Genomic DNA, 23,760 nt, shown 5'->3' with positions numbered 1-23,760 from the left:
ATTCCTGCTAGAGACACATACCTATTAACTTAAACAAAAAGGAAAGAATCCTACCTCAATCTACCTAATTTAATGCATAATCAAGATTTCTCATCTGGATTTTATTGTATTTTAACACCTTCCTAGCTGTTTTTTATTCTCTTGGCAATTTTGCAGCGTTGGAATTTTAAATGAGAGGAATTTTCCTTTTGTTTGTTTGTTTTGATTAAAGTTCAACTATAACCTTTTTATCATAGAACTAAAAAATAATTTTAAAAAAATGCCTCAGAGACTTGAATATGTTCCTATCAAGCTAAGTGTCCCCTAAGTAGGATACTAGGGGTGTCTTTAGGGTTTTGGACTTAATTATCTGATATACAGGGAAAACAATAGAGCTCTGGCTGTGCATATATTTGAGAATCCTTTTGCCATTCCTCAGTTATTTCTGTGGCTTTCTAAGCAGGGAGGGAAATGACTCCAAGGGATGAAATCTCACCTTTTGTGGCCTTCTTCTGGCCTGCCCCTGGGCTCCAGCTTCTCCCTGTGGTAGGCAGCGTTGAGCTCGTTGCGGAGCCGGTCGCTCTCCCGGGCGATGTCAGCAGCATTTTGGATGACCAGGGTGTCGTATGCCTTCAGCCCCAGGTCCTCAGCCTTCTGCAGGAAGCTCTGGATGGAGGTGACCTCTTGCTGTTTGATGCTCATCTTCTGCAGCAAGCGCTGGCGAGCCAGAAATCCTCTTACCACTGCCATGACAGGAGAAAACGTGGAGCGATGAAAGAGAACTCATTAATTGGTGAATAACTTCATATTATTGGGTGTTCTGCTGTAGACATGAACAAATCAAGTTCAGTCAACAACTTATACAAGAGGAGAAACATGATGGCATAAAGATAACATATTAAAAGAACTCTGTGTTTTGTACTGCTCATGCTTAAAACAGTAAATTTGAGGTGGTGGCAAATAAATAACATTAAAAGAACTCTTTGTGTTTTGTACTGCTCATGCTTAAACATTAAATTTGATCACAAATCAAAATGTTTGCTTTCACTGTATTTTTTATTCCAGTACAACAAGAAACTTAGATGTGTGCCACAGATGATGAAAACCTCCATTTACACTTCAAAGGTCAAAAGAGTGGTTTAAAATAAAACCCTAAATAAATGGTTGCTGCACTGAATGAAGAAGGAACTAAATAAGCATTTGCTTTTGGACAGGTTTTAAAAATATTTGAAGTATTTCAAACTTAAATACCCCAAATAAAATCCCCCTCAGAAAATACCCCAAACAAATACCCCCCAAAAAATCCCCAAATCAAAACCAACACAAGATCTGTTAGTGTGACTTAAAGACCTTTTGCTGCTCGTTTCCTCTCAGCAAAAGCAATTAGATTAATATCATGCAAATTTCCCAAATGTATCTGTCACATCACGTCTGCATTTTTTCACTTTATTAATAAAGTAAATTTTCATCTGCATTGCATCAGCTTGATGTATCTATTAGGCCTATTTTTCACACTCTTTGGCTTTGAAGGAAGAAATACGTTAAAGTTGCTTTATTTGTGTGGTGTTTTTCTTTAAGTTCCACAAGATCCTGATTTTTCCCAGATCTAGAATCAGTGCTGTGTACCTCCCAGGGAAGAAGCTGTTTGAGAATTATTCATGTGTGGCCTAAAATATTGATTTTTCAGTACATCAGTTTACATGGATCCAAACCAGGTCAAACTTCACCATTGCTTATGATGGTTACTCTCTGAAAGTTTTTCCTAAGTGAAGTCAGCAGGCCATAGTCTGTATGAGATGTTCATTTGAGTTTTTGGGGAAAATACTGAAAATATGAAGATTAAGATGCATCAGACCTTTTTAACAATGTAATTAAGCTGCAGTCTTAGGAAGGCTGCAGAACAACATTAAATGGCCAAGAGGCAACCTGAATTAATCTGAAGGAAAACAGATCCAATTAGTCTTCTATGAATGAAAAATTTTATTGAATGAAATAAAGAGCTAAAACAGAGGGCAAAGTAGGGTATTTTCTATCACCTTCTATGTCCTTATTTATATATTTCAACCAAGACTTTTTTCAGAGATGCTCAGTGTCCAGCTGACTAAATAGAAGATTAATGTTAACATGCTAACACTGCTTCTATCCAAAATTCACAGGGTTTGGAAATATTCAAGCTCAGGTACTTTGAGACTATTTATAATGGACAACTTTGAAGGTTTACCTTTTTTTAAGCCTTTTTCAAACCCCTTAGTTGCTTTCTATAAAATCTGACTTTAAACCCAGCAACGTTAATGGACTTGCACAATCTAGTTGAAAAGGAAATGAATAGTCCAGTTATTCCTTGACAATTTTATGGGAATATTCACACTGGATATACATGTTACTGAGCCTGGATCCATAATGTTGCTGCTGCAAAGGTAAGGAGAACATGCATAGAATATTATCAGAGTTCATTGCTCACGAAGATGAAGAATTCAAAAAGCTTAAGAATCAAAAATTGCTCTTTCACTTCTAGCATTTTTTAAAAATTTATCTGCTGCAGAGCAGAGAGGGTATTTGACAAGTGGTTAAGCACCAAATCGTGGACGAGTTTGGGAAAAAGCCTTGTTTTTAATTTTAATTACATCCAGCAGAGGTATCTGCAGCATTTAGAGACTACAGCTATGCACTTGCATCAAAACTGAGATATTCTGAAGAAACATTGAACTAGGGTTTGTCAGAAGGGTTGGCAAACAGAAACCCCTCTTTTCTTTTCCACGCATTTTCATGAACTAAGCAGCTCAGGTTTTCATCAGAAGATGGACATTTTACCACATTTCCTTCTCTAGGAGAACATTTGAAAGGTTTTGTCTTCAGTTTGATACAGAACAGATCCACAATTTCAGAATCCCCAAAACTGCTGGGAAATGAAACTCTCGTCTATGAGATCTTCACTGCTCAGCTTCATCTACTGCTGTTAAGGATACAAAGATTCTCCTCTGAACTTGCTCCTCATTGATGTAGACCTAAAATAATTCTCATTTATACAAATTAAAATAATTGAGGTTAGTACCCACAGGGCAGAAACATATCTACTTCTTTACAGTTCAGCTCAGGATAAGGATCAGCATAATCAAAACTCAAGCAGAGCATGGATCTGGGTTCTGTGAGACAGGTATTAGCTCTTGTGTATACAATGCATGAAAACACAACACAATTAAAAGAAAATGCATTAAACTCCTTGTCTGTGTGAACTCTCATGGAGTCACTTCAGCATAAGGGACTTCCCTACAGGCACAAACAATCTTTGCAGTGATTTAGTCAGGTCATAACTTCCCATAGGTAGTCCTCATACCTGTGAAAAGAAGATATGATGAACTGCCTTAATCTACAGATCTGTTTTTAAATACAAAGTGATTCTACACATGCTTTCAATTCACTTTGACCCTTTTCTTTGCCTCTGTAAGTCAACTGTCAGGATAACTGAAAAAGACTCATCTGGTTTGCTTTGTCTTGTGTTTCACCAGATTTCTGGGAAGGCTGAAGGGATTGCTAGTAAGACAGGTAAAAACAAGACCTGTTTTCCCCTTCAGTTAAGTCCTTATGTGGGTATATGATATGATATTTTAAGCCTGACACAGAAATTATTGACTAGCTTGGCTATCAGTCAATATGCTATTAAGAGAGATTTCATCTCCAAGTCCTCTGGACACAAAGGATGAGAGAAGAAAAATGTGGATATGCAGCAAAACTGATACCAGTAATCACTAAGCATCATGAGCCTGGTGTAAAATCTATGGCTCCCCATCTATGGATCCCCTGTCCTATTCCTAACCTGCCAGAGATCTTTGGCATGCTAATTCTTTGAGTTTACAACTGTACCTGTTTGCAAAGGGCAGCTTATTTAATGAAGTAATGGTGAGAAATGGGTGTCTAGCTACTCCTTACTCAGGCAAGTTCCTGATTTTCTCATGTTTCCCAGACTGTTAAAAAAAAAACTGTAAATGAGCCAAAGCTATGAAAAAAAGCTTTGAACATGTAGTTTTGGTGAAAATGACTTTTCAAGTTAGCCCAATTAAGGGAGGCTGGAAGCAAAATCAAAAGAAATATTTCTGTAAGGAGCCAAAAATACCTATTATCTTCATTCTTCAGGCAGGGTTTGGCTGATGCCTGTTCTCTTACCTCTGGAAAACATGGACACACCTGAGGATGTTTCATATTTTGGTGCATACTAAATATTAAATGGTTCTATTAAAGCACTCTGTTTGCAGACTGGACTCTGCAAGGTAAATATTTCCTCTATTTGATACGTCAGCATGAGGAGGGATAAATCACTGTTGCTTTTCTAAATGCTTTTATTTGGATAATAAGTTTCCCCCCCCAGCTGAACTGTGGCCTGTGTCAACTCTCACTCTCCACATTCCCTCCTGAACTGCTGCTAGTCTGATGTCACTTGCTTCAAGTTTTCTCTTGGCCTCCTCATTTCCACTCACAGTGAAGAACAGATCCTTACAATGAAGAGTTTTATAAATTCTTAAGTCTGCAATATTGTTTATCTGACTTTAAAAAAAATCCTCAAAACCCAAGATAAGTATTTGTCTTTTTAATTTCCTTTAAAAAGGTGATAATGAGAATTGTTGCAGGCGCCAGCCAAATGGATAAATGATGCATTGTGTGAAGGAAGCTTCTTCAAACAAAGCAATAGTCACATTTTCAGCAGCTATTTGAGATTTTGATAGGAAAGGGAACAGAAGGAACAGGAAATCAGGAGGCAGTGGACAATATCTCCTTTCAAAAACATGCCAAAAAATGTCAGTGTGACCTTAGTAAAAATGCAGGCATAAAAGGGGGGAAAAAATGCCAAAACATAAAACACTAGCAGGCAAATATGAAAGCTGTAAAAAAAAATGGAAAAAGACAATTAAACATATTAAATGATGAGCTTTGTATTCCCTGTGGACATCTTTACACACATTGCAATCCTGTGTCATTGGTACAGCATTTGGTTTGCAACAAGAGGTTAAAGGGGATATTAACACCTTGAAAAATCTCTGAACACACTTTACAAAGGAAATACTGGAGATGCCCTAACTTTTAATTGCAGACAACAGTTTATCAGAGAATTATGTTTAACAGACAGAAAACACAAGCATCACCAATGTTAATATAATCTTAAAAGCTGGGAAAATGTCTGTAGGGAATGAATAAAATACAAGAACTACTCAAGGAGGAGAGAAATGTTTTGCTAGACAATATTCTGCTCAGTGCACAAAGTGACAGCTTAGGACCACTCGTTCTGTAGTCGTTACCTTTTTGGCAGGTTATGATCTTCTTCTGCAGCTGAAGGCACAGATCATTGAGGTGGTCAGCTTGCCAGTACTTAAGAAAGACTTTTCGGACTCCTATCTAGAATACAAACAGCAGGGAAACCTTCACCAACAAAAAAAAAGCCAAAACAATGGCAGGTAAGTAACAGCAGTAGGTGTACAATGCAGCTGGGGGTTGAGAGGAGATTTCTGCAATTTAAGAAGAGTACAATGCCAACAGTTGTACAGAGAGCTGGTGTCACTTGGCTGAATAAAAGATGCACTTAGAAAGGATGAGCAAGTTGTCAGATACGTGGTTCCCCTTCCACTCCAAAAACATCCAGAACAAATACCACAATCTTCAAATTAAATACAGCTTGGGAATAAAAGCATTCTGAATGCAATTACACCAATGTGGTAGATAAGAGAAAATAAGGTTTAGCTTTTATGAAACAGGGAGATGAGGGCAAGCAGAAAGGTGACAAGCCACAAACCCACATGGAGCAGCAAATGGTAACAGCTGCCAGCTGGGGAACAGGGAGAATTTCGCCCAAATGGGAGGATGGGAGAAACTTATTGATATTAGTGAGAAGAATTCCTAAAGTCCAATAAAATGATGAACCCTAGTTCTCAGCCTTGCCACCTGAAGCTGTGCTGGAGGTCTCAGAATCAAGCCTAAATCAGAGACAGAGGGACTCATTTGTGAAAAATAATCTCCTAAGTATTAATTGAGTGTAATTTGCACTTATTCTGGTGCTGACTGGTTGCCTGGTTTAACTCAGCTACTTCTTACTAACAATCATTAGATGCTATTCCCCTTTTACAGAAAAATTTAGCTAACTAGCCCAAAAGAAAACACTTTCCTTTTGAAACCTTCTGAACATGCTGAAACAATCCTTAGAAATTCTTTTCTGTATCAACTTCAAAAGCATTCTTTCCTAATAGCCTTAAAAAAAAAACACCAAGCCCCACACAACCTGCAAACAGTAACTCAGAACACTGGATAAATAATGGCTTCTCTTACACCATTTTTTCCTCAGGAATTCTGTAGAAGCTTTCCTTTATTTCTTAGAAATAAAAGGACCAGTGTCAGTGTTATCCAGTGAGGATTGTAGCTGCCTAGCTATTAATTTAGTATGGCTAACAGGAATACTGATTAATAAATACAAATCTGACTGAAATTGCAGAAATTCATCCCAGCTCTTACCTGAAGCTCACAAACTCATTCTCTTCTCATTGCACCATCCTGCATCCTGTTTTTTATGATAGATTTGGGAGACAGGTGTCAGCAGGGCTGTTTCCCCATCTCTTCAACTGATTGTAATCTAAACAGTGATGTCAGGTCACATGCAATGCACATCACTGGCAATGAAGAACTCCAGAACACCAGGACATATATACCATGTCTAAACTCCATTAACAAAATTCAGAATTGACTGGGGCACATTTCTGTCCCTTGGCTTCTTTTCTCTCTCTCTCTCCAAACTATTTTGAGTCAAATGTTTTAAAAATGTTTTAAAAAGTCTCGAATTCTGAAGTTTGAGCTGACATACAAGGATGGTTCAACTGTTGGTGTTTTAGTTTAAAATCAGATGTGCTCAAATGGTTCACTAGAATCCTTCCTAAATTTTTTTATTAGTATCTCTTTTTCTCAATAAAACAGCCCTTTTTGTGTTACTGCAACGTGTGTGAAGTCAGGGTGATAAAAAATCCATTTTGCTTGTCTTGTAGAAACTCATAAATAGGAAATAAGCTTTCTTCACATGGGGGAAAATGCCTGGAACAGCTATTTTAGAAAACTGCAGCTACAGAAATATAACTGTAATTTATCTGTTCCAAAGTAGGTCCTCTATTCAGACCATCTATTCTGGAGTAATCTTTCTGCTTACAACTCAGAGCTATTATTCCAGGACAATATTACCTCTTCCTAGATCCTGCTTCTACAATGGTAGGTAGCTAATCTGGTGAAGTGATGTCTTTATATTTGCTTAATAGATTATCTTGAGTGATGCCTTCCAGGTTTCAACTTCATGCTCATCTCACTGAGATCTCATGGTGCTCTCACACCCTGCTCTTAAGGCCACATACTCCCATCCTCATTTTCTTGACTGATGACTTCCCAGCAAGTTTTCACTATTCTTCCTGTGCTTTCAGAATTCTCTCCTTGCCTGGCTGTCTTAGCACTCTGACTCCCTTCTTCAGCCACCATCTCTGCTGGAATCTGCCTCTTTACCACAGCTTGCTAAATTTCCTTAGAGTCTTTCTTTTTGTCTTCACTTCCTTTCCTCCTTACTTCACCAAAAAGTTCTAAGAAAAAGTAGTCAACCATTTTCTTCTTCAGCTTAAATTTGCTTCTCTTTTAGACACCCAATCCCATATCATGAACAAGCAAACTTCTCATGGTTTCCCAGCAAACCAAGTCAATTTTCTCCTTTCTTCCCAACAACCATTCCATATTCATGCCTTCACCTTTCTTCCAGGACATCAGAACTCTACCTTGACTCTTTCCACCACACCCATTCTGTCACTAAACCCTGAAAATCCTGTAAGAACTGCTGATCAAACAACTATTTCTTCATTCTTGTCAAAATACATATTGAACTTCCCTCACTATTAGCTTTGGCTACTAATCTCTCCATCTTCTTGCTCCTATCAGCTTAAATCCAGAATTCTTCTACAAAAATAACTAAATTATTATTCAAATGGTTAACTCTAATTAAATTATCATGCAGCTATTATAATTACCATTTGTAGCTGAGTAGCTCTCAGACAACCAAAGCCTGGCTACAAATACTTAATAAAATGATATTATTCTACTCAGATTTTCCCTTTATAATCCACTTTTCCTTTCCACAAACCCACTACATCACACTGGAGCTTTCTATCCCCCCTCTGTCTCAGGCCTGTCACAAATCATCCACTTTTTCCTCTTTTCTATCATTTTACCTCTATTAAAATGCTTCTTTCTCCCCTTATTTCTTCCCTCTAAGTCCCTAAAACATTCCTCTCTATTAGGGCAGAATCATGGTCCTCTGACAGAAGAAAGGGGGATGAAAAGTTACATTTTTTTTAAACCTTAAAACCCCTCTGATTATTAGAATGCCCGTGGCAAAATCAACAAGCCAGTTCTTGATTAGTCTCATAATTAACACACAGCTCACACCTAGGCTAAATTTCAGGCACCACTTATGCCATGAACATCAGCAGTAGAAGCTTTCTACCATTTTTAAGTGAATCAAGAACTACAAAATATCAACAGAAATTCATTTTTACATTCAGATAAAAGCTATTTATAGATTTATTTTTTTTTTACATCCTATGCCAGGTCTGTTGAGAGCAGAGCTCCAGACATGTAGAGAAGAAACTGCTGTAACACATTTGATTCTGTCTGATGGTTGTAGAACTGTTGCTCAGGCTTTGAAATAAATCTGATACCCTCTGAAGCTGACCAAGAACAAGCCAGGCTCAGTGCCCTCCGGACAGATCTGGTGTTCAGGGGAGGCAATAATGCTGAAAACTGTTGGAATTTCATCTGCCAGATATCAAAACAGCTTCTGAGGCTGCCACCTGTCCTCATTCTGGTCTTTTCTCTCATCACAAAACCCTTCCTGCTTGCCTAAGGGGAAAAAAAAGGTTAAAATGTTCCCCCACTGAAACACTCACTTTTCAATACTTTCTGGACTACAAAGTGCTCTCATCTGAAGTCTGAAATTTTAATGTCATTCAGCCTCCTGTAAAAGTAAACCATCTGTGAATTACAGGCACAGGGATTTTAATTAGAAAAGCATTAGGGTTTTAAATGTTATTTTTCAAAATGACACATTTTTTTTTTAAAAGATGAAGAAAAAATTGTCATTGATGACTACCAAAGCTTCAATTACTGCTACAGGCCTTTTTTTCTTTAAATTTAATTTTATTTCTTTTTTTTTTCCTGAGAGGAAAGAGAAAGCATGGGAGAGCTTTTCTTTCTCTCTCTGCTTTTTTTTTGTAACTTTACAGAGAAGGTGTAGGCTGTGGAAGCACAGACATTCAAACCCAAGGAATGGATGCTGAGCTGGTGTGTAGGTGGCATGGAGGCTGTATTAGCTCATACTTAATAGGTGTCAAGGGAATCTGGAAAGCTGTTCTTTCATTTAAAAAAGGCAATTTGTGGGAGTGCTGTGTGTTTCTGGCAGCACTTTCAAAATAGGTACCTACAAAAGACAGAGAACTATAATCTAATGATATTCCACACAATGACACACATTTTCACAGTGCATTAATGAAAGGTAGGGGGGAAAAAAAAAACAACCTTAAAACTATTGTAAAATGAGTCTTTTTGCCATATAGATGTCTGCAAAATCATAGTGACAAATACATTGACAGGGTGCTGATCTTTCACAAGGTTATTTTTAAAGGTTTACTCTCTCTGCTTTATTTGTTATCTTCTCTTCACACATTTCAAGAGTCCTCCTCTGTCTCTGGTGAACTAGTGGCCTTGCACTAGTACACAGAGAATAAACCTCCAGTTTAGCATAGATTATATATGGTCTTAATAATATAAAGTGTGTGAGTAGCCCAGTACACACACAAATAACATAAAGCCTATAAAGCCTTTATCTAAGTGATTGCCAGGAGCTGGACTTTCAGGATTAAAAAATTGCATTCAGCTCTCTGGGAAAGGGCAGGAAAAGGGTTGTTCCTTCTCTAAAAAGTGTACAAACCTCACAGCTCTTTGTAAGGTGACAGAAAGGAAGTTATCAGGAGATGTAAGACGTGTGTAAGAAATAGTCAGTGGAGGATACACCACCCCAGCTGCATCTCATGGGATCTCTGTAGTTACCAGACCTATCATTCCAGTCTTTCAGAAGTCTAGGAAGCTGGAGCACCAAAAGAATCAGTAGGAAAGTGTGTCTCTGTGTGAACTGAGAGATGGAGGCCACAGGCAATGGGGACAGCAACAGCAGAGAAAGAAAACCCTGAGGTAGGAGACTGGAAAACTAACCCCAGACAAACAAAGGATGAACACTGGGACCAAATATGAAATGAAGTATCTAAAAAAGACCAAAAAAAAAGAGAAGAACATCAGAGAAAAGTGTCAAGAGTGATACAGGGGGTGTGTGTAGAGGAGGGGTGGAAGGGGGATGGAGAAAGAATTCAGATTTGAGAGATTGGAATGCAAAAGATACCAGAAAAAAAAACCCTGAGTTGGCAAGATTAGTAATCTTAAACAAACCCTGAAAGGTGGACAGGGAGAGGGAGGAATACATTCTAGAGGGGGAAAAAAGATAGAAATGGGAATGAAAAATAGAGTTCTGTGTTGGAAGACAGAGAGGTTGTGAGCACTCTGAAGTTAAAGTGGACCATCCACTCTGTTTGCTGGCCAAGGGGACGAGACAGGCTTGTACTGGGTGGCACTGAAGAGCTGTGGAGAAGCCTGCAGGGGGTGGCTGGTCCAGCCTTTTGTAGCACTGCTGAGGTCCAAGCTCTTGTGATTTCTCCTACCAGCAAATTATTTCCAAAAGAGAATGGGCTGACACAATGGGACAAAGATAAAATGGGACAATGTCATTTTTCTGACATCATTCAAAGTCTGAGGGAAATACAGATATTGGTGTTTTCATCATTTACTGTTAGTCTGGAAACTCCTTCTGTTTTTTTTTCTATTTAGTTTAAATGTGATCTTCATAACTGACTTAATTTTTAAATTGTCTAAAAGCAAACAATTCTTAAAATAAGATATTAAAAAATAAAGGAAATTGACTCCCAGCAGAGTTAAAATTACTAACTGACAAATTAATAAACTGTATACAATTTACAAGCACACAAAGTTTTCTTACTTGAGGAAATAAAAGAGTTAAGAATCCCTTCTATACTACATTGCTTGCAAAGCACTCTAGCACTTTATCATATTATGTGCAAAGCAATTGGTATTTCAGTATAACAACCACTTTCATTTTAAGCCAAAAGAAACAGTTTTGTTTAAAAAAAAACAGCTTAAAAGTCTCTCTGAGCTAAGCACACAATTGATGCATGCTTAGTTTCCTAGACTTCATTTCTGTGATTTAACCATATGCTACGTAGTCTTCTATTGAATCATAGTTTTCCCCAAAAGGACTCTGCTATGAGAATATTTTCTATTAATATGTTGAAATAATAATTAAAATAAGCCCTTAAAGGCAGCTGTATCAAGTCCTATAAATGAAATACCTGTAGATCAGTTTCCAAACACAGTTCTCCTGATGACTGGTAGAACTGTGGGTCACATTTTCCTTCTAGAAGTACTAGAATTTAAACTCTCTAGCTGGACTTCTGGGATTTCTCTTTATTGAGGGCTTATTCTCTTCTTTAATAGTCTTTCTGAGTGGAAATTTAACAGTACAGCTTTACCTGGGCAAGGATCATTTCTCCAGTAACACTGCAGGCTCCAGAAACAACTCCAGCAGCATCTGTGGCTGTAAAAATGGGAACTAACACAAAAATGGGAACTAACACAACCTCCATCTCATCCAACTACCTGATGCTGATTCAGAGCTTCATAAAAACATTCTGCCTGACTCCCCTACTGCTTATTTCACACCTGAGGAGTCTCTGCATCATTTTATTCCAACTTAATACTTGTCTTACTCTTTGCAAAAGGAGTGATCTCTCGTGCTCAGAACTCAAAGCTACTGATAAGAAGGAATCAATGTGGATTAAAAGCAGCGTGCTAAAAACTAGAAAGATAAACTAAGACAAAGCTTTTCTTAGACACTTTTAAGGATTTCTATCTTTTAACCAGACAAACATTTCTAGCAGTCAAAGGCTGGAAGATCCACTTGAAGTCTGGCCTTTGCAGCACTTGTATTTAACAGCTGCACTGTATGGCAAGAGAAAATTAAATCAGTGCTTTTTTTTTTGGTTTACTTCTGCTATAATATCATTGTTTGCATTTCAGCAGGCTCCATCTGAAGGAACTCAGAAGGGTTAATTGCAGACCACTGACCTTAGCTAAACAAAACGTAAAGCTCCCAAGTTTTGATGAGAAAACTCAGTAAGCTGTGAGCTAACTCTCCTTTATTGAATTTATATTTGCAAGCTTAACAGTGTGAGGAATGATAATCCAAACAAATGAAAGTTTCCTTATGGCAGGAAAAAAAGCCAAGGACTGTTTGTGCCCCACACTTCTCCCAGTGCATAATGATGTTTGCCAGCCAGTCATGCTATGGGGATCATAGGCTTTTGTCAAAAAAATCAGAAAAAAGCCAGAAAATAAAGGAGAAACACCCATTTCTCACAGCTTTGCTTAGGTAATACAGCAGTGCATGACAATAAAGGACCACAGCACTGAAAATGTTGGTTTCCTAATGTAAAGACCTTCAGATTTTCTGGAGGGGAGGAGATTCTTCTGCTTTACATGGAGCAGCCACCACTTCCACTCAGTTTAACTCTCAAGTTACCCCAAACCATCTTTCTCCTTCTAACACAAACAGCAAAACTCTCCCTGACTTCTCCAGGGGTTAAAGGAGTCGATTCCTTTTCCCTCTGCCTGGAGCAGGACTGGTTTGTTTTGATTTAGAAAGCTGATTTTCTCTTACATTGGGAGCTCTTCAAAATCCCAGCAAGTGGCTGAGCTTGCCATGATGAAGGCCACACTGAAGCTGAAGGATTCCTTATCTAGGCTGCACACAGAGCCACGCTGCCTTTCCTTGGGAGCTCTGCACTTTTACAGCTCCAGGAGTTGAGCTAAGAGCATGACAAACTGCAGGGTATGCCAGCTCCAATGAAAGAGCTATTTTATTGTCCTGGTTTAGTTATCTCCAGCTCAGCTGATCCAAGTAACAGCCACATTTCATAAACCTATCAACACTTCCCTAATAAATACTTTCTTCCAGCACAGAAGCTGCTGAATCAAGCCCCAGACGTTGGCTAGCTGATGGTGTTTGCTCTTCTGCTCCACTAAACTACAGAAAACAAACCCAAATGAGATGCTGGTATTGGATCTTCTGCACTTGACCCCCATTTTGAACAGACTGCAGCATTTACAAGAGGAGAAAGACCTTGTTCTGTGAATAGGCTCTGGGGTTTGCTCTGTAGGTGAATAAAACATTCTCCAGACACAACTTAGGTGAGAAAGAAAGGATAAATTGTCAAGCAGGAAAAAAAAATACAACAAAACCATTTTCTCTACTAAATTTTGGGTTCTCTACTTCTGAACATGGTTTTACTTTCCTCTCCCCCAAGTTAACATCCCCTTTCACAAAATGGGATGGAGAGGTTAATTATTAGAAGGGAGTTAAATAAAGTAACATCCAGACTCACTCAGCTATGAAATCCAGATCTTCCTTCTGCCCCCTCTGTTGGGGAGGTTATTGGCAACCTCATCCTCTGGTGAAGACATCTAAGCAGGAGGCTGATTTCAGATGTGTGGTACTTTCTCCTAAACTTGACCATCTTTGATGAGGACATTTTAGCTATCTATTTTTGGAGGAGATTTATCTACCTGAATCTGCAACATCTCTTCAGTGAAGTGCAGGTAACAGTGTTGGGGAAACCATTTTTTTGACTTATTCATGAACTCCTGCACCAAATAGATTTCCAGTTCCAGCAGTGACTCCTTGGAAGCAGTTACTGCTCTCAACAGTGGCTGAATAAACTGGTTATATCTGTAGTCCCCTACTTGGATGATCTTTTAGTGATGCACTACAGATGACTTCTTCTTCTGGCTTCGTTAGCTGACATCATCCTGGGTTCCTCACTCCTTTTTTTCCCCCCTTTCCCTTTCTTCTCCCTTTTAATTCCTTTTTTCTTCTTTTTTTCCAGAGTCCTCTGCTGTAAAATCACAGTGAAGGGCACCCATGACAACTGCAGATTGTATAAGCTTCCTCATTTAGCTTGTTATTTAAAGTTCAGCTTTCGTGATTAGTCAAATGAATCAAAAAGGTAATTGAGAGGGAGAGATTATGTGACACAGACATTAGTCACTGCTGCTGATGGTTGGGTATATGGCTTTGTAGCACCTATACAAAACATGTTGGGTGTCAAGCTTGTAATCTCTGGGCATTTGTAAGAAACTGCCTGGATTTAGAGAGAATTTTTTCCTAGATTTTTCATCTGTGATTATCTTCTTTATAGCTGTTTATCACAGCTCCCTGTGGCTTGAAAAAGGTGTAAGGGGGAGGTCACTCCTCTTTTCAGACCTCGTTCCCTTCAGCTCAATCTGTTGCCATGTGCTTCTCAGTCCCTGGTGTAACCCTCATGCCCAAACCCTCCTCTTCCATTTCCTTATCAGCATCTCCTCAGAGTTTTGTTCCTTTCTCATCTGAAGGACAATTCATAGACACTGCTGTAGTTTTGCTCACCTGACTTCTGCTATTCATGAGATTCTGGAGTCAAAACTCTATCAAATCTCTTTGAGACCACAAGCTTCAGTCCTCTGAATGATGCAGGGATTCTGTTTGGCAATTTCCTTTTTACATTTTTGTCTCCCAACGTTTCAGGCTTGTTTTCAAATGCCAATCACTGCAGAATCACTAGCTGTCAGCTGTAGCCTTTCACTGGTGGCCAACTGCTTTCCTTTCATGCTGTAATGCTGTTACTGGCTCCCAGGGAAATAAACCCCACGGGCATCCTGCTCTGGGTTTCATTACTGGAGCAAAATATGCAATTAATGGTACACAGCTTTTGCCCAATGTCAGGCTTGTGGCTCCACACTAGTTCTGAAGGTTAGTGGTGCTCTCAGCTCCACTTGTGAGAGCAAAGGCAGAGCTTCTAGATATCAATAATTGTTTTTTTTACAGGGAACCTTGTGGCAAGGATGCAGAATATACCCCAGAGCTGACTTAAGAAACCTGAGCAGGGAAAGCAATCCTATTTTAATATGATTATCTTCTTCAGGGCCCATCCCTTTGTTGTTTGCTATTGAAGGAGTGGGGCTTTATGTGCCCACTGCTTACTTTACTGACTAAAAACTTAGTCTTGACTTGAACTTGAACAGTATTCTGACAAAATAAAAATCACCAAGTAGAGGTGATCATGTAATTGTGTTCCCAGCCTCGTGGGGAGCCTACCTATCCTTTTTCCTGTAATAACTAAGGAATTTGGGCCACTGGGAAACAAGTCAAACATAGTCCTTGTCCTTTATAAACAGCTGCAGAAACGTTTTCTGGGTGTCTCAATGCTTAGAGGTCACACATGAATGAGAACTCTGTTAACCCCTTCCTTTAAACCAATATTCCCAAGGAAGCTATAGGAGTGTCCTAACCACAGTCCACTTTGCAAACTTCCTACCTGTCACTGAATCTGGTCTGGATCCTCTTTTGTGGGATAGGCTAGGAAAAAAACCTGAATTTGAGCCTCCTGTTGTCTGGGAGAATCCTCAACACATGAAGTAACAGAGAGCTTCCTTCTGTGCAAGAGCTTATCCAGTGTGCAAGCAAACACCAGTTTCTACAGAAACTGCATGTGCTGAAGAAATCAGTGCTGCTCAGTCACAGAGACACCCAGAGCAGGTGACTGAGCACTCTGAAGGAATGGAGTCCCCATGCTGGGGAGGCTCAGCTAGGGTATAAACAGGGTTAGGAGATGGGGTGGGAAGGAGAGAGCTGCCTCTTCAGTCTGGCTTTTTAGTTTTTTTATGTATAGTGACCCTAAGTCCTTTGGGCTATCTTTGGAGCTGCATGCTGGCACCTACAGAGGCATAACTTGATGGGATGTCCTAAGTAATTCTGGATCTCCCCTATTATGACAGCAGAGCATTTAGGATAGGAATTTACAGAAAGGAAAATGTGCTGGTTTGGTTCCTTTTTTTTTGGTAATTCAGACACCATTCAACCACTGAAATGTAGACATCAGATACCTTCAAAAGCCTGGATGCCAATTTACACAGTGCACACCCTTAACTGAAATCTCTCCCCTCCCACAAGAATACACTGAATTTCTGACACAATGATCACAGCTACTCACATGCTAGAAAACTCAGCAAATCAGTTTGATTCTATCCCAAAGCATACATGAAATGTCAAAGGAACATACTGGTGGCTTGCCACAATGGAAATGACTCAGCTGGCTTGTTTAAAGAATAATATTTTAATTGCTTTGTAGATCACAAACCTGCCAGCCCTGTAATTTACACTGCTGAAGAACAAGACGACATCTCTCCTTGGCAGACAACTTCTTCTTCTCTCCTGCTGCTGTATCAGCCAAATCTTTATACCTAGAAAAAACCAGCAGAAGGAGAGTTACTCTAATGTCAGCCTGGTTGACATCTTTGCAGAGATTGTCAGTTTTCCTTTGACTCTCAAATCTTTGCTATCAGAACTGGAACCTCAGCATTCTGCTAAGGATGAAGAAAACAAGAGGGAAAACCACTTCAAATCTTGTGTATTATTAGCCATGACCTTGGCTAATAACAGCGTGGGACAAGTGATGCCTCAGACCCAGATTTTCTTCCTGTCAGTTCTTTGGATGCCTCACTGCAAATCGATGCAGCAAGAACACAAAGCCTCACCAGCTCATTTCCTTGGTACTGAACTGGGTCACAGAAAGGAGGAAAATGTATTTTCAGTATGTGTGTCATATGGCATATGCCTATTACAGAGCAATTCATAAGGAAGTGACATTGATAAAAATGTTTTCCAGCAGGCTGAAATAATTTTTGCTTCATTTTGAACCAAACATCATGCAGCCAAAAGGCTTTAAGGAACTTTTATCAGTTTATACTCTTGGGAAGAAGATCAAGTGGAGACTTGATGACAGCATCGAGTCCCTTCAAAGACAGACAATGCCAGAAAGGAAAAGATGTAGGGAACAAGTCATACCAATTCAAAGAATAAAAATCAAAATTTAACTGTGGACTTATTACGACCTATTACTAAAGAAACTGATGAATTAATTCATCTTGATGCTTCATAGTCTTACTGCACTTTCTTGAAGGTATTCCTCAGTCTAGCTCTGACTGCATGTAATGAACCAGAATGCTTTTTCATTACAAAAAAAGGAAGTATTTTGCAAATGTGTCACTTTTGATTAAACCCCCAATGAAATGGGCAAGTTTTGAGGTTTGTATGCTAACTATGTTTCTTGACATTTTATTTATTTAGTTCCTTACTAGCTGAATTCACCCAGAGCTCTGGAGCAACCCCAAACTGTGCTGTCCTGCGACCCCTCACACAGAGCATGCCAGGGAAAGCTCCAGGGCTGAGTCTACACTAGCCAATGAAACGTGAGAGGGATTATTTCTCTGGCATGGAAACCATCTGGCAAACCCCCAGACTTCTTATTTATTAAGAATTCTGCTATGTTCTATTACACTCTGTCACCTTCCCCCAGAGTGTAGCCAACATTTCAGCTGTCTTCTGAGACCAGTCACCAGCTCGTCTTCATTCCCAAATTGTGCCCAGGAATCATTTGGGGGAATACTGGTCAGAAAGAGCCAAAACTTCACAGAGCTCCTTTTAGTTTAACACATCAAATCATCAACAGAAAACTGTGAAACCATTTCCTGACAGCTCCACCAGCTGAGTGGTCACAGAGATGGTTTTGTGGGTTAAGGCTGGGGCCACCTCGTTGCCAGGCTTGTATCAACCAGATTTTCTTAGAAGTCATGAAGAATCAGAGGGATGAGAGAGACCACTGCTGGACAGCTTAGCTGGCTGGAAGGAAGATGATGCGGCACTGACTCACGCTGCATGAAGTGACTGTGAAGGTGGTCAGCCTGCAACTCCCTCACAGCACAAACCCAAAGAAATGTATTTCATCTCTAAAACACCCAAATGAAAACTTAATAGATTGACCTTCTAAGTTTGGATCAGATTTACTTTAGATCCATGCAACTCACAGGACTCAAAACAAGGATAACCAAATGTTCTTCACAATCTGTATCACACAGGAGGCCAGACAAAAACCACCCACTGCTTTCCTCCAGCTTTGAAAGGCTCTGAAATCCCACCACATTACCCTAGAAGTCTACTCAGAGTTCACAATTCCTTTCTATCCATTAAAGCAGTGCATGGGCTGATGGTTGTGGTGGCACAGAAGGAGCTAACTATGGAAATGTAATTCTGCCACCACCAGAATCCCTCTAGGAACCTAGCAAGTCATTTGGAAGACCACCTACCTTATTTCTCCCACCTATCTTGTTCAAATACCCTGGCTATCAAAGCACCTGGGATGGAGAAGCACCTTTAGGCCTGGTGTCACCATATGCTACCTCAGATCAACATTTTGAGCTTGTATAAGGCTCAAGAGAACAGCACAAAATTTGTAGCAACCTTTTAGCCTGATTTGAGTCTCAGCTTGGCTGTGTCAACACCAGGGAAGGGATGGGAAGGGGTAGGTGGGAATGAGCAGACCCCATATGTTGGGAGCAGCCCAAATCTGTCCTGGGCAAAAGTGGAGGTCAAATCATAAGAGTTTGGAATTGCTTGTACTTAATTTTAAATGAGTTCAAATATTTAAACTTCCCTCATTATTTATTTTCCTTTTTGGGTAGATAACCAAACACCATAGTTCTGGCTTAGGAATATTTTGTATTTTAAACTTGCTCTTACCCTCAGTAAAATAAATATGTTAAAGTGTTTAACAAACCAAAAAAAAACCCACAAAAATTGAAAATAAACTAAGATATAAAGAAACAAAAACTTACAAGTGAGTCATTGTGATCAGAACACAAAATGAGATATCTTTAGTACATCAGATACTTTCTGAACTGGGCTTGTACTACCACATAGACATAATAATGTAATGACCTCTTAAATTTAACTTTCCCATCGTCTCAAAAAGAGCAAAATTACTTATTATTTTTTAAATTTACTTTATCACAGAAAGCAGTCATAGAAAATACTGAATTTTTGGTGCAGGGTTGTATAGATAAGTTTAAGTTACTTGCACACAACGGGGCTTGCTTCTGGGGAAGTGTAATCTGGAGGGTCTGAAAGTTTCCTTTACCAGATAATTCCTCCTCTACCCCTGCAGCCTGAGTTCACTCTGAAGTGAACCAACAAACCCAGTTAAATACCAGGATTCTGCTGACTGACAGGTCACAGATTTTGCCCCAAGTAGATAAAGCAGACTTTACTTGCAAGGCTTTAGAGAGGATCGTGAGGAATCCAGTGAGCATCCTCAGTGCCACCTTGCTGAACAATGTCTTTAATCAGGTGAAATACACTTCAGTTAAACTTGGATTGATGAGTTAGTTGTCTAGATTTCCCTAAGAGTCAGTAAAGTCACTATTCAGATTAAAAGAGGTGGGATGAATCATTCACTGAAGGAGCCCCATATCTTTCCATTGAGTATAAAGACAATATATGGTCTTGATTCCAGCATAGACATCTAATATTAGAAAAAATTAATTTCTCTCCTAGCCATGTTAAAAAGCTGATAAAAAAATAATATTTCATCCCAGATTCTTCCTTGTCCTAATGTCATTTGGACACACCTTAACAGAGAAAAGACCCTTTGGCTCGACAGGCTCACACTGTGAGCATGCAGAGACTGGCCAGGAACCTCTGGTGGTGCAGGAGCCATTCTCTGACCTTTCTTCCTCTTCTGTCTCCTCCAGGACAGAAGATAGAATCATAGAATCCTTTAGGTTGGAAGAGAGCTCCAAGATCATCAAGTCCAACCATCAAGCCAACACTACTAAGTCCTCTGCTAAAACAGAATCAGAATCTGTCAGGGCTGGAAGGGACCACAAAGGGCACAAACACAAGCAGCTCCAAATCAGCATCTTAAACAAACCACAGAGATGTCTTTGAACCACAGCCTCAGAACCACAGTTCTGTTTCTTTGATTTTTGCTGTTCTTTTCCTCACCTAACTAAGAAAGATCAAAAATGGCAAAGTCAGGGTTAGGTACTGCCTGCAATCCAAACTCCTCAGTTAGAGGACAGCTTCTAACACCAGCACTCAAGCCTTTCCTGAAAGCAACTCTATTTGTCTTATTAAAGAAAACATAATTAAAATCCCATATAGGTGGCATGTAACTGCTTTGTAGGAGTGCTGAGTAATGTGATTTTAAGTTTAAATATCCAAACACTGCTTATGTAAGGATGCTGATCAGTCTGACAGGGTAATTCTTTGTGTTGTAGCTTCATTTGCTCTTTCTTTTGTTTACTACCATGTGTTCTGTTTGCTAAGGAAAAATGGCATCATTTAGCAAGATCTATTCAAAAGGCAATCAAATAATCAAATAATAAAAGGTGGCAATCAAAATTAACTTTTATCATCTATTTCTGCTAGAAGAAATGTAAAAATTGTCACCACAAAGGAGTAAAACCACAATGTGCTGTCTTGCTAAATTCTCTTTTTTCCCTTTCTAAACTTCTTTTCTTCCTTTGGCAGCCAGTAACTGAGGTGTTATTATGTCTGTGAAGGGTTGGAAAGAGATGGACTTTGTTTGCAAAACTTGTCACCACGTGCTCGTAACTCAGGAGTTTTAGTTTGGATTTGGGGAGGGTGGGGAGAGTGGGTTAGGCATGGTTTGTGTTTGAAAAGTAAAGAAATTCAATGAATTAAATACAACAAATTTGTGTCAGGTGAGAGCTGCAATTTCTAGAGGACCTATCTATTCAAGAGAAACACCTATTTTGTTTTTTAAGGCCAAAGAAAGGATGTCTGGAAAATTTTCAATAACAGAAACCTTAAAAAATCAGTCAGTAGCAAAGAACAGGATGGAATTTTGATTACTGGTATGTATATATTAAGGATCTGTGCTTCCCTGTCTTATATCCTTTTTCTTGAAGGAATAACCTAATTATTTTTGAAATATGAAGGACATGGGAAATTCCTGATAATCAAAAAAGAGGAAATGGATTTTTATTGTTTCCAAGAAAAAATAATAATTAAAAAAAAGTGATTCTGTCAATGTCTGTACAATAGATATGACATAAAGATGTAATTATACAGCATAAATATCAACAAGCAAAGCAAGTACTCAGAATTTTGGAGAAAATAAATCTTTGGGTGTGGAGAAGGAAAAGGTGCCTTTATAAATAACAGATTACAGCAGCCAGACTGCATTTTGGGCTTCTTTTATAGGAGTAGAAAAATACAGTATAAGAAGGCTATAAGGTTCATCTGTACATGAAACACATTTTACACTGATGCTGCATCAGGCAGACTCTCAGAAATAATTCAGACTGGTGCAGAGGTGAGCAAAAAAGTGCAATTTTTTAAAATAAAATCAGAGTTATTTTGGGAAAACTGCAAGCAGTTTTATTCTCTCTGGGTTAATCCAGCACCAAGACAGAAAGGAACCTGGCAGGAGATAACACTTCACCTTACAGCAAACTGATCAGGTATTTTACCACAATGGTTTCATACATTCCACTGGAAGGCAGAAACTTTTCAGCTGGTGAAACAATTCTGATTTTCCCCAGAAATCCCCAGAATAAAATTTTATAGTGACCTGCATGGGAACCAAGCAGTGGATTGAAGCTCAGTACAGAGCTCTGAAGCAGGATCAGGGCCATGAATTCCACTGGATCACAATACCCCTGCAGAAGAAGTGGCTCTTTGGGATATTTTAATTTAGATTGAAAAAAAAGTAAAATAAATATCAGATAAAGGCACCACATCATGATGGGTGACAGACAAATGACTTGAAAGGGTTTTTTTTTTCCTTTTCTGAATTTTATCTTTTTGCATTAGGTTTTGTCACCCCCTTAATCTGAATTTCAATATCTGGAGAGCAGAAATAATGAAGATATGTGTGTCTTAATCCTAGAATACTTATTCATATCCTTGATGTAATTAAGCAGGGGCTTCCTCATCTCAGGCAACGTGGCAGCAGAATAGTAAATAGAATATAAATTATAGGTCAGCTCTTGGGATTAGCAGATTCAGCTATGCAAATAGAAAATGAATTCACAACATCTGCTGAAGATTTGCATTACAACACTTTTGCCTCACCTTACTTGAAGCTGACATTCCCCTTCCACCTTGATAAAGCCATGGAAAAATATATTTATTTAAGAAATTGGGGAAAATGGCACGTTAAGTCAAAAATAGGCTAGTGTCAAACAACCAGCCCTGTTACACGAGCCCTTGTTACAGCTCTGGCTCTGTAAATGTTTACATCTGCTCCTTGTAGACCTTCTACACAGCTAACTGCCTCTGCATGCTTGGGCACTCCACAACCATGCACACAGAGCAGTAAAATGTTTCATTGTACCACCAATATACAGATATTTAACTTTCTGTATCAACCTGCTTATTTTATTCTGTAAAACAGAGAGATAGCATGGGAAATAGGATGGAGAAATTAGGAGTCCTCCTGCAAAACTAAAAGGTCTGAAATCAGAGAAAATCAAAAGGTACCCTCTTTTTTTTAAAAAAAAAATAAAATATTGTTTTTAAACAGAGGAATAATAATAATAATAAAAATAATAAAGGAATTCTCGAGTCAAAAGGTGACTGACCAGATGGGTGAATTTTTTCTCTTTTCTACCACAGAAAAAAACCCCTACCCTGTAAGTCTGAGCCACATCTCAATCCTCAGGCTATAAGGAATTAGGATATATCTTATGCCTCTCTTTCTTTAAGATCACTCTGCCAGGGAAGAGTTTTGGTGGTTATCACATTATTGTGCACTTGGCTTCCAGGAAATTGCTGCTGGGTCTCAGCAGCAGCCAACGTTGAGTAGGTCAAGATTGAAAATCATCCTTCAAGGGGCACAGGACAAGGTCATGAGCACTGGTCTGCAGATCTGCAGGCACAGTCAGGGCCATGGTATGACAAGGGGGTGGAATTATGAGAAGACTTTGATATGGTGTTCAGAGGACACGTGCCCAGCTCCTGTCCTAGTGTTTGGAAGCATGGAATCTGGTGCCTGAGACAGCTGCAAACAGCTTCTGGAAAGCAAAGTGACCTACAACATTTTCTGAAAAAATACCTGAGGACTTTTGTAGAGATGTGATAATGAGCTGAAACACTGAAGTGGGCTTCAAGACTTCCCCACTTGGTCTCCTGGAGGGGCTGCTACTTCCTTGGCTCAGTGTTGGCCAAGAAAGCACTTCTCAGCTCATTTGGAAATACAGTGAGAGACACACATTGCAGAAGCAGAAAGCAAAACCAGAGTAAAGTGGAAAATTCTATATTAAAGGGAAATAGGATTGAATTTGATGTTCTACCTAGATGCTGCTTTATTTCTTCCTTGCTTTTGTTTTATTTCTTCTGTGCCACTTTGAGTCAGCCGAAGAGGAACAGAGATCAATGAAATCCTTCCCAAAATGCTCCCCAGTGGCTCAGCTAAGGTGCATTGGGATTATGGGGAAGTTTTTTAGGACTTTTCTTAAACCATACAGGCAAAATAGCTTCTCTGGAAGATTGTCTATCTCTGCTGTCTTCTGTGGGAGTTTCCCTTGTGGACAGCCGAAGAGGAACAGAGATCAATGAAATCCTTCCCAAAATGCTCCCCAGTGGCTCAGCTAAGGTGCATTGGGATTATGGGGAAGGTTTTTAGGACTTTTCTTAAAACATACAGGCAAAATAGCTTCTCTAGAAGATTGTTTCTAACTCTGCTGTCTTCTGTGGGAGTT

At 39.2% G+C, this 23,760-nt stretch overlaps 1 protein-coding gene across 1 annotated transcript in view; it reads right to left on the bottom strand.

The window, feature by feature from the left end:
• The window catches only part of MYO16 (myosin XVI), a gene marked incomplete at its 5' end in the record, with an annotated part of 96,585 nt that overhangs the window by 33,646 nt on the left and 39,179 nt on the right, over positions 1-23,760 (bottom strand). The window contains 3 exons of the mRNA XM_008936983.1: positions 476-722; positions 5,268-5,364; positions 16,335-16,437. Coding sequence (XP_008935231.1) covers positions 476-722; positions 5,268-5,364; positions 16,335-16,437 — 447 coding nt within the window. The remainder of the gene's footprint in view (positions 1-475; positions 723-5,267; positions 5,365-16,334; positions 16,438-23,760) is intronic.

Source organism: Merops nubicus, unplaced genomic scaffold, assembly GCF_000691845.1.
Source record: "Merops nubicus isolate BGI_N331 unplaced genomic scaffold, ASM69184v1 scaffold8983, whole genome shotgun sequence".
NCBI lineage: Eukaryota > Metazoa > Chordata > Aves > Coraciiformes > Meropidae > Merops > Merops nubicus.
Note: the sequence above shows the minus strand (reverse complement) of the source record. Positions and strands in the feature narration are given on the sequence as shown.